The 15,132-nt window shown below is 45.3% G+C and overlaps 1 protein-coding gene and 1 long non-coding RNA gene across 3 annotated transcripts in view; one reads left to right on the top strand and one right to left on the bottom strand.

The window, feature by feature from the left end:
* The window catches only part of LOC147035376 (uncharacterized), an 86,524-nt gene extending 75,202 nt beyond the window's left edge, over positions 1 to 11,322 (bottom strand). Inside the window, exon 1 of the long non-coding RNA XR_015062220.1 lies at positions 10,928 to 11,322. This is a non-coding gene — a long non-coding RNA (uncharacterized LOC147035376). The remainder of the gene's footprint in view (positions 1 to 10,927) is intronic.
* A 108-nt stretch (positions 11,323 to 11,430) lies between these two features.
* Positions 11,431 to 15,132, top strand: part of LOC147035377 (extracellular calcium-sensing receptor-like) — a 29,853-nt gene continuing 26,151 nt past the window's right edge. For both annotated transcript variants that reach the window (XM_085897216.1, XM_085897227.1), the window contains exon 1: positions 11,431 to 11,506. In XM_085897216.1, the coding sequence (XP_085753342.1) occupies positions 11,470 to 11,506 (37 nt within the window). In that variant the 5' untranslated portion in view covers positions 11,431 to 11,469. The remainder of the gene's footprint in view (positions 11,507 to 15,132) is intronic.

A 15,132-nucleotide genomic window follows, 5' to 3' on the forward strand; every position in this document is an offset into this window, starting at 1 on the left:
ATCACCATCAACTATAAAAACACGCCAAGCATTTAAAATGCTAATATAAAAATTACCCCGTGCGGGAGTGACGGTCATCTCTGCGAGAAAATATATAGCCTTCTGAAGGTAGGGCAGTTTTTGCAAACTTTGAAGTCACGTGACGCGAAAACGAAAGCGAATATCAAAAATCCGGAATGACCAAATTTAGATATTGTCCCATAGATTTATATGCCACACTCAAATTCAAGATCGCATGAGAAATGTAGGAGGAGATAGATTTTGAAAATCGTCATTTTCGCATTTTTTGCCAACTTTGAAGTCACGTGACACGAAAACGAAAGCGAATATCGAAAATCCGGCCTCATCAAAATTTAGATATTGTCCCATAGATTCATATGCCGCAATTAAATTCAAGATCGCTTGAGAAATGGCAGAGGAGATAGAATTTGAATATCGTCATTTTCGCAACTTCAAAGGCCTCGTGACCTCGACCTTGACCTTCGGTGACCTTGAAAGCCATACCATCGTGTACGTCTCATCGACCTCTTTCAGGATCACTCATGAGCAGATCTCCCGCTTCAACTTCATTGTGGACGGACGGACAGACGGATCGTCACCTGTCCTCTCAACACCAATATTATTAGGTCATGCTAGAAGAGATGACCTAAAAAGGTGGAAGCAAGGACAAATCAATACATTTCATGTTCATTAAAAATAATCCTGATGAAAAGTCAAGCATACCAGCTTGACGAAGGATGAGAAGGGCGGCGGACCTCCAGACTAAGTCCGACGGACCGTAGAGAAGCCGCCAGATTGAGGCGACGCCGAAGGCCATTGCCCTGCACACAATGTCCACAAGACCCTGCCCACCTTCCTCCAATGGAAGATTCAGGATCTGTGGACGAAGCCAGTGTTTACCACTCCAGAAAAAAATTTGTTAAGGTTTTCTGTATGTTGAACAAAAAATGTTCAGGAGGTGGTATGGCTTTGATCCTGTGCTGCAATAGAAATGCTGCTAAGTAGTTGATGACCAGGACTCGGCCTCGATAACAGAGAAAAGTCAGTAATCCTTTCCATTGCAGTAGCTTTTGTTCGAGGGCTTCAGCAAGACCCTCCCAATTCTTTGCTTGTGTTGCTGCATCACCGATGAAAACGCCAAGGTACTTCATTCCGTTGTTCGACCAGGTGAGGCGTTCCGGAAGAACAGGCATGGGCAGCTGGCATGGGCTGATCCACAGTGCCTGGCACTTGTTCCAGTTTATTGCAGCTGAAGAAACTAAACCATAATAGTTCAAACAGTCCACCAGTTTCTTGATCTCCTTGCTTGTGCGTACAATGGCACAAATATCATCAGCATAGGCAGAAACTTTCACAGGTTTTACTTGCAGCTTTGTGTAACCAGTTAAGAAGCTGCGAACTTTGATTAGGAAAGGCTCGATAGTAAGAGAGTACAAAATGCCAGACAAAGGACATCCTTGACGGATACCCCTTCCAACCTTTACAAGTGAAGTCAGTTCAGAGTTTACTCTGAGTACTGAGGAAATGCCATGATAAAAGAGTTTTATAAGGGAGGTAAACCTGGGACCAAGTCCAAAACACTCAAGAACCTTGAAAAGATATGCATGACTAACGCAGTCAAAAGCTTTCTCTGGGTCGAGCATCATCAAACCAAGATTATCATTTTTCGCTTTACACACATCCCAAAGATCTCTTATTAGGAATATGTTATCATGTATCTGTCTGTTCGGGAAACAGTAGGACTGATCACTTTGATTCAAAGATTCTAGAAGGGGGGAGATGCGTCGAGCTAACGCTTTGGAAAATATTTTATCGTCAGAAGTTAAAAGAGAGATTGGGCACCAGTTGCCAACGAGCTGAGGGTCCCCTATTTCGGAAATAAAGTAATTACTGCTCTACGACAGCTCATTGGCAATTCCCCACATTGTAAAGAACTAGTAAAGACCTCCAAAAGCTCTGGACCTGGTAAGGACCAAAAGGATTTGTAAAACTCGACTGGCAGGCTGTCTAGTCCAGATTTTCCAGTTGGCAGAGAAGCCAGCGAGAGAGTAAGTTCTTCCAAGGAAGGTAAGGAATCAAGCTGGTCCCTTTGAGTAGCACTTAACGTGGGTAGATCAGATGTGAAGTATTGCATTGCATCATTGTCAACATCGTTTGCCTTAAACACGTCTGAGAAGAAGTTATAGAATTCCCCCTTTATGCTATTTTGTGATGTCACAATGTCCCCAGTTGAGAGCCTTAGGGTTTCAATTAGCCTTTGATGGGTGGTCTTTTTATCAAAATGAAAGAAATTTTTTTGTTGGAGATTCCAAATTGTAAATCTGATCCATCCGTAATCGGATCATAGCACCCTTCACTTGATAGTGAACAAGATCATTTAAAAGGGCCTTTTTTTCCAGGAGCAGATGGTTATTTGTTGCACTGGGGTTGTTTGCAACGTCAGATTGCTATTTCAGTATTTCTTTTTCGAGTCCAATCCTTTCCTTTTTTGCACTAAAAGATGAGAAGTGATTATGGCAAAAGATGGCAATCTGTGCCTTTGCGTAGACCCACCATAATCTAGGGCAACTTAAACTATTCATTCATTCGATGAGGCTATTCCAAAACACCCTAAAGGCTTCACAAAAAGTAACATTCTCAAGTAACATGATGTTAAACTTCCAATACGGACTGCCATGTTGCTGCAGAGCAAGCTTAAAGGAGAATGTTGTCACCAGATGATCAGAGAAAAGAGAAGGCACGATATCAGATTTTAATATCTTATCAAGCATTGTCGCTTTGACATAAATTCTGTCTAACCGAGCTAGAGTGTGTCTCTGGGACACATCTTAACCAGGTGAACTGACGTTGTCTGGGGTGTTGAATATGCCAAACATCCATGAGACCCACAGTTTTTATAATTTTTTCCAAAGTTTTGGATGTGGCTCCACACTGTTTCTGTCTAAAGCAGGGTCAAGGGTACAGTTGAAGTCACCACTCAGTATGAAACAACAGTTTAAGTCAATTGTGCTTAGAAAGGCCTTTAGTTGAAGGAAGAAGTTATACTTTTCAGCATTCTCATTGGGGACATAAATGTTTACAAAAATAAAGATTTGATTGTTGGCAATGAACTGAAGACAAGCCAGACGTCCAGGAATTATTTCATTATAATGAACTTGTGAGAGTGTTTATAAAGGAGAGACAAAGAAGGCAATCCCGGCAGTGAAGGAATTTATATCACTGAAGAACCACTGACCCTTCATGAGCCTTCTCCATTGGGCTTGGGAAGTTAGATCTCCATGTGTCTCTTACAATAACAAGATGTTCAGGTGCAAACGCCGAGTCAGGTCATTTACCTGAACTTTGCGTTCTAAACGAGAACCACCATTAATGTTTAGACGTCCGAAATTGACATTCATGTGCTGAGAAAGGTAAAGAAGAAAAATAAATAAATAAGAGAAACACACCATAAGGACTTTACTTAAGAAGCTCCTGTCAAGCTTTCTGGATCATTTTTTTAACCTGTGCTTCTGAGCCTCAGTGAAGTTTGGGGTGACAGGGTTACACACAATTTCTTTCAATTTCGTAATGAACACCAGAAGATCAGGGAAATGATCTTTCAGTTCACTATTTCTCTTACGATAAGAATCCCTCAAGAAGTCTCGAAGCTCGTCATCCGAAGGTCTGTTTTCAGCCTTTAGAATCTGAGAGGAGTCATCTTGACTTTCATCATCAGATTCCTCTCATGGGGAATCGATTGGTGGTTCAGTTTCATTGTGAGTATCACATGATTGCTCGGTTTCAATGAAACAATCTTCTGCGGCCCCTTATGTATCAGAGTTATGCCTGGGGATTCTTGGGAATGTAAGAGAGGGGACTCCAAGCTTGTCCGTGACACGGCCACGGTGCTCGGGTCGTGAGTGTCACTCTCCATTCGAGGATGTAAACTATCCTCCCTCGTTTCCTCAGTGTTCTTGTTTGTTTCATTTATTGTTTTGTTAGAGAGAGACTGTAAAAGTTTCTCTTCCTCCTGTAACTGTTGGATATGGGAGCAGTCTGCATTAGGAACGTCCTTGTGCGAGAGGACGCTCTCTGTGGGGTTGGAGAAGCTGTTTGGGATTGGCAAGTTCAATACGATTGCTTTGTTGATGATGTTTGAACAAGTGGACGTTTCTGGGTTATTTTCTTCTTCCAGAAAGGTAAATCTGTTATTACATGGGATTCCAGTAATTACATTTTCACTGATTTGCCTTTTACCAGAAGGTGACACACGTGGTGCAAGGGATTTACGTTTTTTTATTTTGGAGACAGTAATGAACCCCTCACTTACACTGTCCATTAGCTCATCGGGAGGGGGCGTGTCGACTTGTTCTGTAAATTTCTCCTGCACGTCATTGGGAGGGGGCGTGTCCACTTGTTGAACGAGCTTGTGCCCTCTGTCATTGGGACGGGGCGTGTCCACTTGTTGAACCAGTTTGTCCCGTCCGTCATTGGGACGGGGCGTGTCCACTTGTTGAACCAGTTTGTCCCGTCCGTCATTGGGACGGGGCGTGTCCACTTGTTGAACCAGTTTGTCCTGTCCGTCATTGGGAGCGGGTGTGTCCACTTGTTGAACGAGTTTGTCCCGTCCGTCATTGGGAGGGGGCGTGTCCACTTGTTGAACGAGCTTGTGCCGTCAGTCATTGGGAGGGGGTGTGTCCACTTGTTGAACGAGCTTGTGCCCTCTGTCATTGGGACGGGGCGTGTCCACTTGTTGAACCAGTTTGTCCCGTCCGTCATTGGGAGGGGGTGTGTCCACTTGTTGAACGAGTTTGTCCTGTCCGTCATTGGGAGGGGGCGTGTCCACTCGTTCAGCCGGTTTATCCTGTACGTTCGTTGAAAGGGAAACGTTAACATTAATCTGTGAGTCGTCGTTATTCGGTTCGGCCGTGGAAAGCTGCGTTTTCCGAAGAGGGCAAAACTGTTTCATCTGTCCCACTGCACCACAACCAAAGCACTTTAGGGTGTCAGTGTTAATATATACTTGGTAATCATGACTATTTACAGTGAACTTTAAAATAACGTTCAGAGAGGGATAATCCTTGTTAAGTACCATAAATACCTGTCGAAGGAAACACCTCACGTGACTGGCACGTTCATCTTTGCAGCCCAAAGGGAACATTGTTCGAGGGGACACGCAGTGTCCATAGCGCTGCAGCGCTTGCAGGATTAAATCACCACTCAGGAATGGCGGTACATTTGAGAAAACTACTTTCTGAGCAGGAGTATCTAATGGATAAGTCATCACAAAGTGTCCAGAGTCGAGGGACAGGCCTTGTTGGTCGATGAGAGTGACGTGCTCTTCGTCGGACACAAACACGATAACCCGTTTATTCATGCGGGATGCGGCTCGTACCTCACCAAACCCGATAATGTTCCCGATCGCGAGAACAATCGCTTCCACCGAAAATCCCTCGGGTGGAGAGCAGGCGATGCCATTTTTGCGCGATAACCGTTCGAACGCGGAATATCGCTGCGAACGAGCGGCCGCCATGTTTCACTACACGACGAACGACGTCTTCCTCACTCAGGAAGAGGAAGTCACCAAAACACCCCAACATTTCCCGAACCTTGGGAAAGGGAGCGCTAACCAAACAAAATAAGGAAAGATAAAGAGAAAAATAAAAAAAGCAAAAGAAAGGTTTAAACCGAAAAGTTTTTGAAGCGACGAACAGGGAACCACCTAGAAAACCGACAATACCCGAACTCGCGCCGCGACACTCTCTCTCTCTCTTCTCGACACAGAGGGGAAACACGAGAAAACCTCACAAACAAAAACACACGAACAGAGGGAGTGAAATGGGCAATGTGGGAACAAAAACCAGCACAACTGAGGACAGGAACTCACGACACGAAGCAAGCAGCCGCCATGACAGTACACACAATGAATGAATCATTGGTCCATGACAGTGGAGCAGGAAGTCTGAGCGCCAAGTCACACAACGGACCGAGCCTAAGGGCGCTCGTTTTGTTACAATTTACTTTGGCTGAAGAAGCCTTTTCAAATAAGGACAAACAATAATGAACGATGTTAACGTCATTGATATCTTGTACGAATACACATGTCATCGGCGTATGCCAGTACCTTGATGGGCCGTTCAAGCTGGGACAAACTAACCCGTTAGTCTACAGCACAAATAAACCAGCAGGGGTTCGATGGAGAGAGCATAAAGCAACCCGGAAAGAGGGCAACCTTGTCTAATTCCCTTTTTAATAGACAAAGGTGCAAGAAGTTCATTGTTTATCTTAATCACACTATAAATATTATTGTATAGTATTTTAATATAAGAGATGAAGGTTGAACCAAGTCCAAACCGCTCAAGTACTTTGAAAAGGTACCGATGGTCAACACGGTCAAAGGCTTTCTCCTGATCAAGGAGAAGAAGTCCTAAATCTTTAGGGTTTTCCTTACACAGTTCAATGATGTCTCTCACAAGGGAGATGTTTTCAGAAATGGAACGTTTTGGGACACAGTTACATTGGTCTTCTTTCAACAACAAGGATAAATAAGGAGCAAGTCGCGATGCCAGGGCTTTTGAAAATATCTTATCGTCCTTACAAAACAAGGAGATCGGACCCGAATTATCAATACTCAGAATGTCTCTCTTTTTGGGGATGAGGGTAAGAAGAGCTCGTCAGCAACTCTGAGGTAACTCTCCAAGCTGGCAGCTTGCATTCAAGGTGTTAATGAGTTCAGGACCCAAAAAGTGCCAAAACTTCTTGTAAAATTTGGTTGCAAGTCCATCCAATCCAGGTGCTTTCCCAATGGCAAGGCCGTGCAGGGCAGTGCCAAGTTCATCCAAGGTGATGGGTCTTTCCAGTTGGGAACGCCCATCTTCACACAACACTGGCAGGCCAACGGAGATAGAGGCGACACTGACAGGATTTATTTGTTCCATTGAATATATTTTCGAAAGTATTCCTTCACGAAAAGTTTGATTTCTGATTGTGTAAAGGTAATGGATGAATCTGCAAATCGCAGCTGAGAAAGCTGTTTACTGGGAAGATGTTTCTCTCAGGAAAAGTACTTGGTTGGTACGTCTGCCTCATTCAGGTGTCGCACCCTCATCCGAAAAAAGGCACCACGTGCATTCCTCTCGGTTATTTCCTTTAATAAGTACTGTTTCTCAGTTCAGGTTTTTTGCATGAAACTATTATTCTGAAACCAGGTGATTCTCGTCCCGCTTACAGGGGAATTCGCGCATTACGTTCATCCAAGCCCATCCCTCGGAGCACTACAGTTCGAGCAGAGAGTGGTAGGCTCTTGACAGAGGAGTCTGAAGTGAAGGCCCGCTGGGCCGGTTACTTTGAGCGGTTGTACCAGGCTGATCCCCCAACTGTCGAGTTGGACGTCAAGGGTGTTACAATCCCTGTTGCTGACCCTCAAATCAACTGTGGTCCACCTACGCTTGTGGAAACAAGGGCTGCGGTGAACCAGTTGAAACGGGGCAAAGCTCCAGGGATCTGTGGCATCCATGCCGAACTTCTCAAGGCTGGTGGAAATGCTGCACTCGTGTCGTTGCATGCAGTTTTGTGCTCTGCCTGGAACACAGGCATCATCCCAACTGACTGGAAGAGGGGCCTTGTTGTCCCTCTCTGGAAAGGGAAGGGTGATCGCCAAGACTGCAACAACTTCCGAGGGGTGACGCTGCTCTCAGTGCCCGGCAAGGGCTTTGCTCGGATAATTCTCGATAGGGTTCGCCACCACCTGCTTGAGCACCAGCGTCCAGAGCAGTCAGGCTTTACACCAAAGAGGTCAACGATTGACCGTATCCTTGCACTTTGTGTCCTCACCGAACGCAGACGAGAGTTTCGGCAGGGGCTGCTTGCAGCCTATGTTGATCTCTGTAAAGCGTTCGATTCAGTGAATCGGGATGTCCTCTGGAGGATTCTTTGTCTTCGTGGGGTGCCACCAAAACTGATCGATCTGATGTCTGAACTCTACTCTGGTACTGAGAGTGCTGTGAAGTGTGGTGGTACCATCTCTGACTTATTTCCAGTTGTTACTGGAGTTCGTCAGGGATGTGTACTTGCCCCCACACTTTTCAGCACTTGTATGGACTGGATTCTAGGGAGGATGTCGGAGAGATCAAGTTGCGGTGCGTCATTGGGGAATGTCAAGATATCGGACCTTGACTTTGGAGATGATGCAGTCATCTTTGCGGAGACTTTAGACATCCTCTTGGGGGCCCTCGAGGTGCTGAATGAGGAGTCGGAGCCGTTGGGATTACGGGTTTCTTGGGTCAAAACTAAGATCCAGGCTTTCGGTGACATCTTGGATGCTGCTGTCCTGTCTGTGTCTGTTTGTGGTGAGGATGTTGAGGTCGTGGAGAGATTCACTTACCTTGGCAGTGATATTCATGTCTCTGCTGGCTGCGAGTCAGAGGTCAATAGACGTCTCGGTCGGGCCTGGGGAGTCATGGATTCACTGGATCATGGGGTGTGGCGCTGCCGGTAACTGTGCGGGAGGACGAAAGTCCGAGTCTTCAGGTCCTTGGTACTTCCAGTCTTGCTCTATGGGTGCGAGACCTGGACTCTGACCAAGGATCTGAGACGGAGACTTAATTCCTTTGGTACCAGGTCTCTTCGGAGAATCCTTGGCTATCGCTGGTCGGATTTTGTGTCCAACGAGCGGTTGCTGAGAGAGACTCGGATGAGATTTGTTACCTGCATAGTCCGTGAGCGTCAGTTGCGGCTGTATGGACATGTGGCTCGTTTTCCTGACTCTGATCCTGCTCACCAGATTCTCTCAGCGAGGGAGTCTCATGAGTGGAGGAGGCCAGTGGTTCGACCACGTTCCTCATGGTTGCAACAGGTTGACCATCATCTCAAGGAGATCGGGATGGGCCTGGCATCTGCCTGGGGGATGGCCAGACGGAGGCCCCTGGAGTACCGGCGGAAAGTGGATGCAGCGACGTGCTGTTCTGGCACATGCTCCCATACCTGACCTGACCTGACCCTCATCCGAAAAAAGGCACCACGTGCATTCCTCTCGGTTATTTCCTTTAATAAGTACTGTTTCTCAGTTCAGGTTTTTTGCATGAAACTATTATTTTATCCGATGACCCGTTGGAGTTGTAAAATCTCAAACTGTAGTATTTTCTTTACTTCATGGTCAGCCCTTGTTGAGAAAAAACGATACTGTTGACAGAAACCTTTAATTTGGGTTTTTACTAAATCCCACCATATCAACGGGTTAACGGAAAAGCTTCGCTTCTGTTCTCGGAGAGACGTCCAGAGGGATTCAAAGGCCTGAATGAAGTTGAGGTTTTCGAGTAAACTGTTATTGAATTTCCAGTGAGAGCTCCCTGGACATGGTTTAGAGAGTTGAATAAAGACTCGAGCTAGGGAATGGTCAGTGAAACCAGAAGACACGATATCGGATTTATAAACTCCATGTAATAAATGAGAATTGACATAGATGTGATCAAGCCTCGCAAGTGAGATGTGGTTGTTTAAACAGCGACACCATGAGTAAGACTGATCAGAAGGGTGCTGCACGCACCAAATATCATGAAGATTATATTTCGCAATGATGTTTGCAAAAGGTTTTGCGGTACATGGTTGGGGTTCCGGCCCGTTCCGGTCAAATGAAGCATTAACAGCACAGTTAAAATCGCCACCAATAATTAGACAAGTCTGCAAATCCAGTTTTTGCAGGAATTTTCTCAATTCGGCAAAAAAGAAGATCTGCTCGTCATTTTTGCTTAGAGCGTACACATTAAGAATTGTGAACTTCATCTGATTGATAGAGAAGGTCACGGAGGCAAGGTGTCCATCAATAATAATCATAAATTTAAGGCAGGACGGATGGAAATGTTTCCCTTCGACAAACATGATGTCTGCCTTCGACGTGGAGTTGTTACTGAAGAAACATTCCTTGTCCATAAATCGTCGCCACTGAGCCTGAACAGATCGGACAGCATGGGTCTCTTGTAACAAAGCTATGTCGAGACCGTTGACCTCTACCAACTGTTTAATTTGGATCTTGCGGAGCGGACTCCCACCACCATTAACATTTATTGTTCCAATCTTGAAACGGGCCATGAGGAAAATAATGGTTTCTAAGAATAAGATCAGAAGCAGGATAATTGATTAAGATCCCTTTTCGCCTTGGCAATCAGTTTTTTTAAGCAGTGACAGTGTGTCTGGTGGAAACCAAATAAGTCAGGCTTACGTACGATATCCTGAGCACACTCAAGGAAGGACAATAGATGTGGAAAGTATTCCGTCAGGTTTATATTGCGTTTCCGATATGTATTTTGTCAGAAGAGTCTTATTTGTTCAGAGGGGGAAGGACTTTGACTGGTGAGCTTCTCCACCGTTTCCACCTGACTGTTCCTGTTTGCTTCCTCCAGGTCAGATTCGTCAGAGTCGGTTTTAGTTTACGAGTCACACAAAATTGTACCGTCCTGCATATCGATACTGTCGTAAGTATTGATACACGGATCTGCACTGGTTACCACGTCTATGTGCTCTTCCATTGTGGGAACATCTCCTGGTGAAGTAATGGAAATGATCGGGGGAGTTGATGAAACAGAAACACCATCAGTGGATGTAGCGATATCGCTTCCCTCGACCGTAACGGTGTTATCGACCTCCAACGGCGTGGAGGTATATAGTACTTTGGGAGTCTCTCGTAAAACATCCATTTTAACATTTCCTGCGTTTCCAGCTTCACCACGTGATTAGATGGGAGCAGTAACAGGGTTAACATTTGTTTCACTATTTCCCGCTGACAAGGATTCAGGGTTAACATTTACCAAAGTGACAGCAGGATCATCACTAGTAGTCTGTGTATCACCTTCAATGGACTTTTCAATAGGAGAGTTTTTAACGAGTGAAATAGTTTTCTTCACTGCAATAACAGGTAAAGTGGTCTCTGAAAGAGAGACGTCTCTGTCCTCACCGGCAAGTCGGCTGAACTTGTTGGTCGGAGGTACCGGGGTCGGGGTCCATTCCGGGTCCATTCCGGGTAGGCCTTGGAGAGTGACGTCAGTCACAACTGCGGGAACATTACCGACAGATTCCTCGTTTGTAAATGCTCCTTTCTTCTGGGTTAAACGACCATCAGGTAAAGTTTTTCTCTTTCTTGATGAAACGATGGAGAAACCATCCCAAACATTCGTTTTGCTGTTTAGACGATCAGGCTGAGAGGACTGGGGGTTGTTGCCGGACACGGGAATCGCTTCCTTCACAGTCGAGAAAGAAGAAGAAGAAGAAGAAGAAGACATATTCTTGTTGACAGGGTTTGTTTCATCTGTTGACGAGGTTGACTTTGGGTAAGATCGTTTCAAGTGTCCGAAATTCCCACATTCGAAACATTTCAAGGTGTCAGTGGTTACCTAGACCTGGTAATCATGATTATCAATTTTGAGTTTGAAAACGATGTTCAAGGTTCTTTCAGCGTTAGAGGGAGGAAGCACCACATGAGCTTGTCTCCGAAAAGACATGACAAGTTTCGTCCGACCGTCCTGGCTTCGTAAAGGTAACATAGTGATCTGAGAAACCACAGAACCATAACGAGATAATTCGGAGATCAGTGTATAATTCTTTAGGAAAGGAGGAGCGTTCGAGATCATGACCTTCACGCCGGTGTGTCCAGAGGGGAGACGAGCACGAAATGTCCGTCATCTGTTGATAGTCCGGTCGATACGATTTCGTGAACAAGTTCTGTCTCAGACACGAAGATTACCACATGTTTGTTCATTCGCGAGGCTGCACGAACTTTGTCAGTACCGACGATGTTTCCCGAAGTGATAACGAGATCCTCGATGCTGACGTCGTCGGGTGTGACACAGACGATGCCATGTTTTCTTGTTAATGCTTCAAATGCCGAATAACGGGAATAAGAAGTCATGTTTCGGAGGGGGGAGGAGGGGCGATTGCTCTCGTGCAGTAAGTAATTAAATACGAGCCGAGACAGGTTTCCAAAGGAAATAAACACAGCGACAGTGAGGAAGAAAACAATCAGTTGAAGGGCTAGGATGGGCTGCCAACTAAAAGCTATCCACAAGAAGCTGTGGGCTCTTTCTCTCTATCTCAGGGAAAAGGTATGCGAGGAGAAAACTAGGGGATGGGGAGGGGAAGAGATGAACCAAAGGCCAAACCGTGAAATAACAAGGACAGATGGGCGGGGTGGGGTGACTACAGCGCGAGGGAAGGCCAGAGCGCGAGGTCTCACGAAGAGGAGAGGGAAGAGGGGAGGGTGGGAGCACAAATAACGATGCGTAGAAGGAAACAAAGGAAGGGAGGTGAAAAACGATGCGAAAGGGGATAGGAAGGTGAAAAAAGGGCAGATCACAGCTCACCAAGACCACACAGCTGCCATGACACTCCACTCGACTCACCAACAGCCAGCAGGGGGCGAGAGAGAGAGAGAGGGGGAGAGAGAGAGAGAGAGAGAGAGAGAGAGAGAGAGAGAGAGAGAGAGAGAGAGAGAGACAGAGAGAGAGAGAGAGAGAGAGAGAGAGAGAGAGAGAGAGAGAGAGAGAGAGAGAGAGAGAGAGAGAGAGAGAGAGAGAGAGAGAGAGAGAGACAGAGAGACAGAGAATGAAAAAAGGAAAAAGAGATGGGGTGGGGGTGAGTGTAGTTAGAGAGAAAATGTTATGCTTTCTGAACAACATATTGTCGCGGCACAGGCGGCCAAGGTTAAACCCCCGACCCCAAATTGTAGTGACGGACGGTGAACACCGCCAGCCCGGATGGTCAAGAGGTCTTTCCTTATTATGAGGCAGACACGTTGATCCTCGGAGATTATCACGTGTGCTGAAAAGGCATGGGGCAATGGCAGGGCGTCGGGGGCACATAATGGATGCACAGGGAGGATTACACTTGAACCCCACGACAAATACACTGACAGGCACTTAAAATGAACAGATTTAATGAAAATAGACAAATATTTACAAAGGACAATAATCAGGATGAAATAATATGTGAGGTAAATTTATCCTAAAATCCAAATTGAGGCGCCTCAACACACAGATTTAAACACAGACAAGGGGAAGCAAAATAAAAGAAAATCCTTCCTTTATTCTGGCACTTAGCTTTGTTCAGAGATAGTCTTTGTGGAAAGTGGAATTAAGGCGGTTCTATTTGCATGTTTTGATGCTTGCAAAATGGCGCCAAGTCACTCTCTTGCAGCAGGAACATTCGTCAGGCAATTCATGAGCGGTATTCAACACCAAGGCTCAGAGACGCCATGCAGCTGTTTCGTACATCGATCGTCCTCACCAACCCACTATTTGATTTACACGAGGATTGGGATCTATCTGTTCCTCATGACCAGACAAGAGTCAAACGCCAGTGTCTTACGCGAGACAAATCGCCTCAGCACGAATTCGGGAATCGTGCTGTCTTCTTCATGCGTTGAAGGAAAGCCAGTCGTAGAGCCCTGTTCTTACAGGCCATCTCCGAGCTACGCTTTCTCTCCACCACGTGCGCCCCTGACTGCACTCATGCGTTCCTCCACTCAACTCAACTCTCTGTCCAATTTGATATTCTGCCTTCACCTCTGGTGCGTGGCTTGCTCGCATGAAACCCAGAAAGGCGGGGCCTCTGCCCGCTCTGCACATTTGACGAGCTTCTGATATCAGGCCCATCAATCATCAGCCTCGGGGGTTTGACTTCACCTGACATCACCCTTGTAAATGGGGCTTCTTCCTACTTGGTCATGTTATAAAAACGCAATTCTTCCATGGTTTGTAAAACAAAAACAGTGAAAAGTCACAGGGGGGGCAATTTATCCTTAATCCCTATCGAATTAACATGGCACCACACTCTGTATGGTGACGATTCATAATTAAACTCACAGTCTCCCTACTTAATTACATTGATATGTCTCCGACACTGCAACGGACCAAACAACTCTATTCATTCCGAGCTTTCCTATTAAATTCCCCCATCTACCTCCACAACTGTAGCAATATTCTCTCTCTCTCTCTCTCTCTCTCTCTCTCTCTCTCTCTCTCTCTCTCTCTCTCTCTCTCTCTCTCTCTCTCTCTCTCTCTCACGCGCACGCGCACACGCACACGCACACGCACGCACACACACATACACACACGGCTGATATCGGCAATTATTTGGTAAGCAGCAATGGCTGATTGGAGACTGTGATTATCGACGATACCACAAACTGTATACACCCCAAAAACATTGAGCAGCTTTCGCCCTTATTTTGGGAGAATTCAACATGCAAATTAAGAAAAAGCAATGTTGCATTATGGACGTTTCAAGGAGATGTGCATAAACATTAGTCTTTTTAAACAGCTGCTAATCGTTGTGTGACACGTTGAAAAATATTTAGCTCTGTAATTTAGAAAACATGTTGGTAGGTCAAACGACTTGGAAATCGGGTGTTATCAAGTTTATTTTGCTTTAAAACTCACAAAGATATGCCACCATTTTCCAGACCATAAAGATAGGCCAGCATAAACATAGGCATACTCACCAAGTGCAACAAGTGTGATTTTTGTTTGATGATGTCAAAGGTGGCTTCATTAAAGCGACACAATTGCATACGTCGAATCCTTTGGCCGATCTAGTTTTATATGTATTGATGTCGAAGTGATGGTTGAATAATGAAAGCAGATTGCACAAAAAGGTTAAACAAAGTGATGTCCAAAAATGAAATTTCCCATTTTCAGCAGGTGAGGCACCACCCAAGGCACCTCATGGCACTGCCTGGCCTACACAGTCAGTTAATATGAAATGTGTACATGATCTTTTTTTACTATCTCTCAATGTCAAAGCGATGGGTGGATAATGAAATAAGATCACACAAAAAGGTTAAGGGTTAAGAGATTCTGGAGGTTATTGTGTGTATGGAAATGAATTAAAGCCAAGGACACTTGCGTCTCCAGGCGTTTACGAGCAATTCAAATGTATGAGGCTGAGGAATTTAATGATATGAGTGAAGAAAGTGAAAAAAATTTTGAGTGTTTTATCCTTAAGAAACTGTTAAGGCCTGTTATAAGTCAATGCATTGTTGAGCAGGGCAAAAATAAATATGGCCAATTAAGACCCCAGCGATGGACAGCAAGGTGACCATCGATGAGCCTTGCAAAAGGATAATGAAATATGGCCATTAATAATCTTCAAAAGGGGGGTTTAAAT

This window comes from Eptatretus burgeri, chromosome 1 (assembly GCF_056783735.1).
Source record: "Eptatretus burgeri isolate ZD-2024b chromosome 1, Ebu_testis_v1, whole genome shotgun sequence".
In the NCBI taxonomy this organism is placed as follows: Eukaryota; Metazoa; Chordata; class Myxini; order Myxiniformes; family Myxinidae; genus Eptatretus; species Eptatretus burgeri.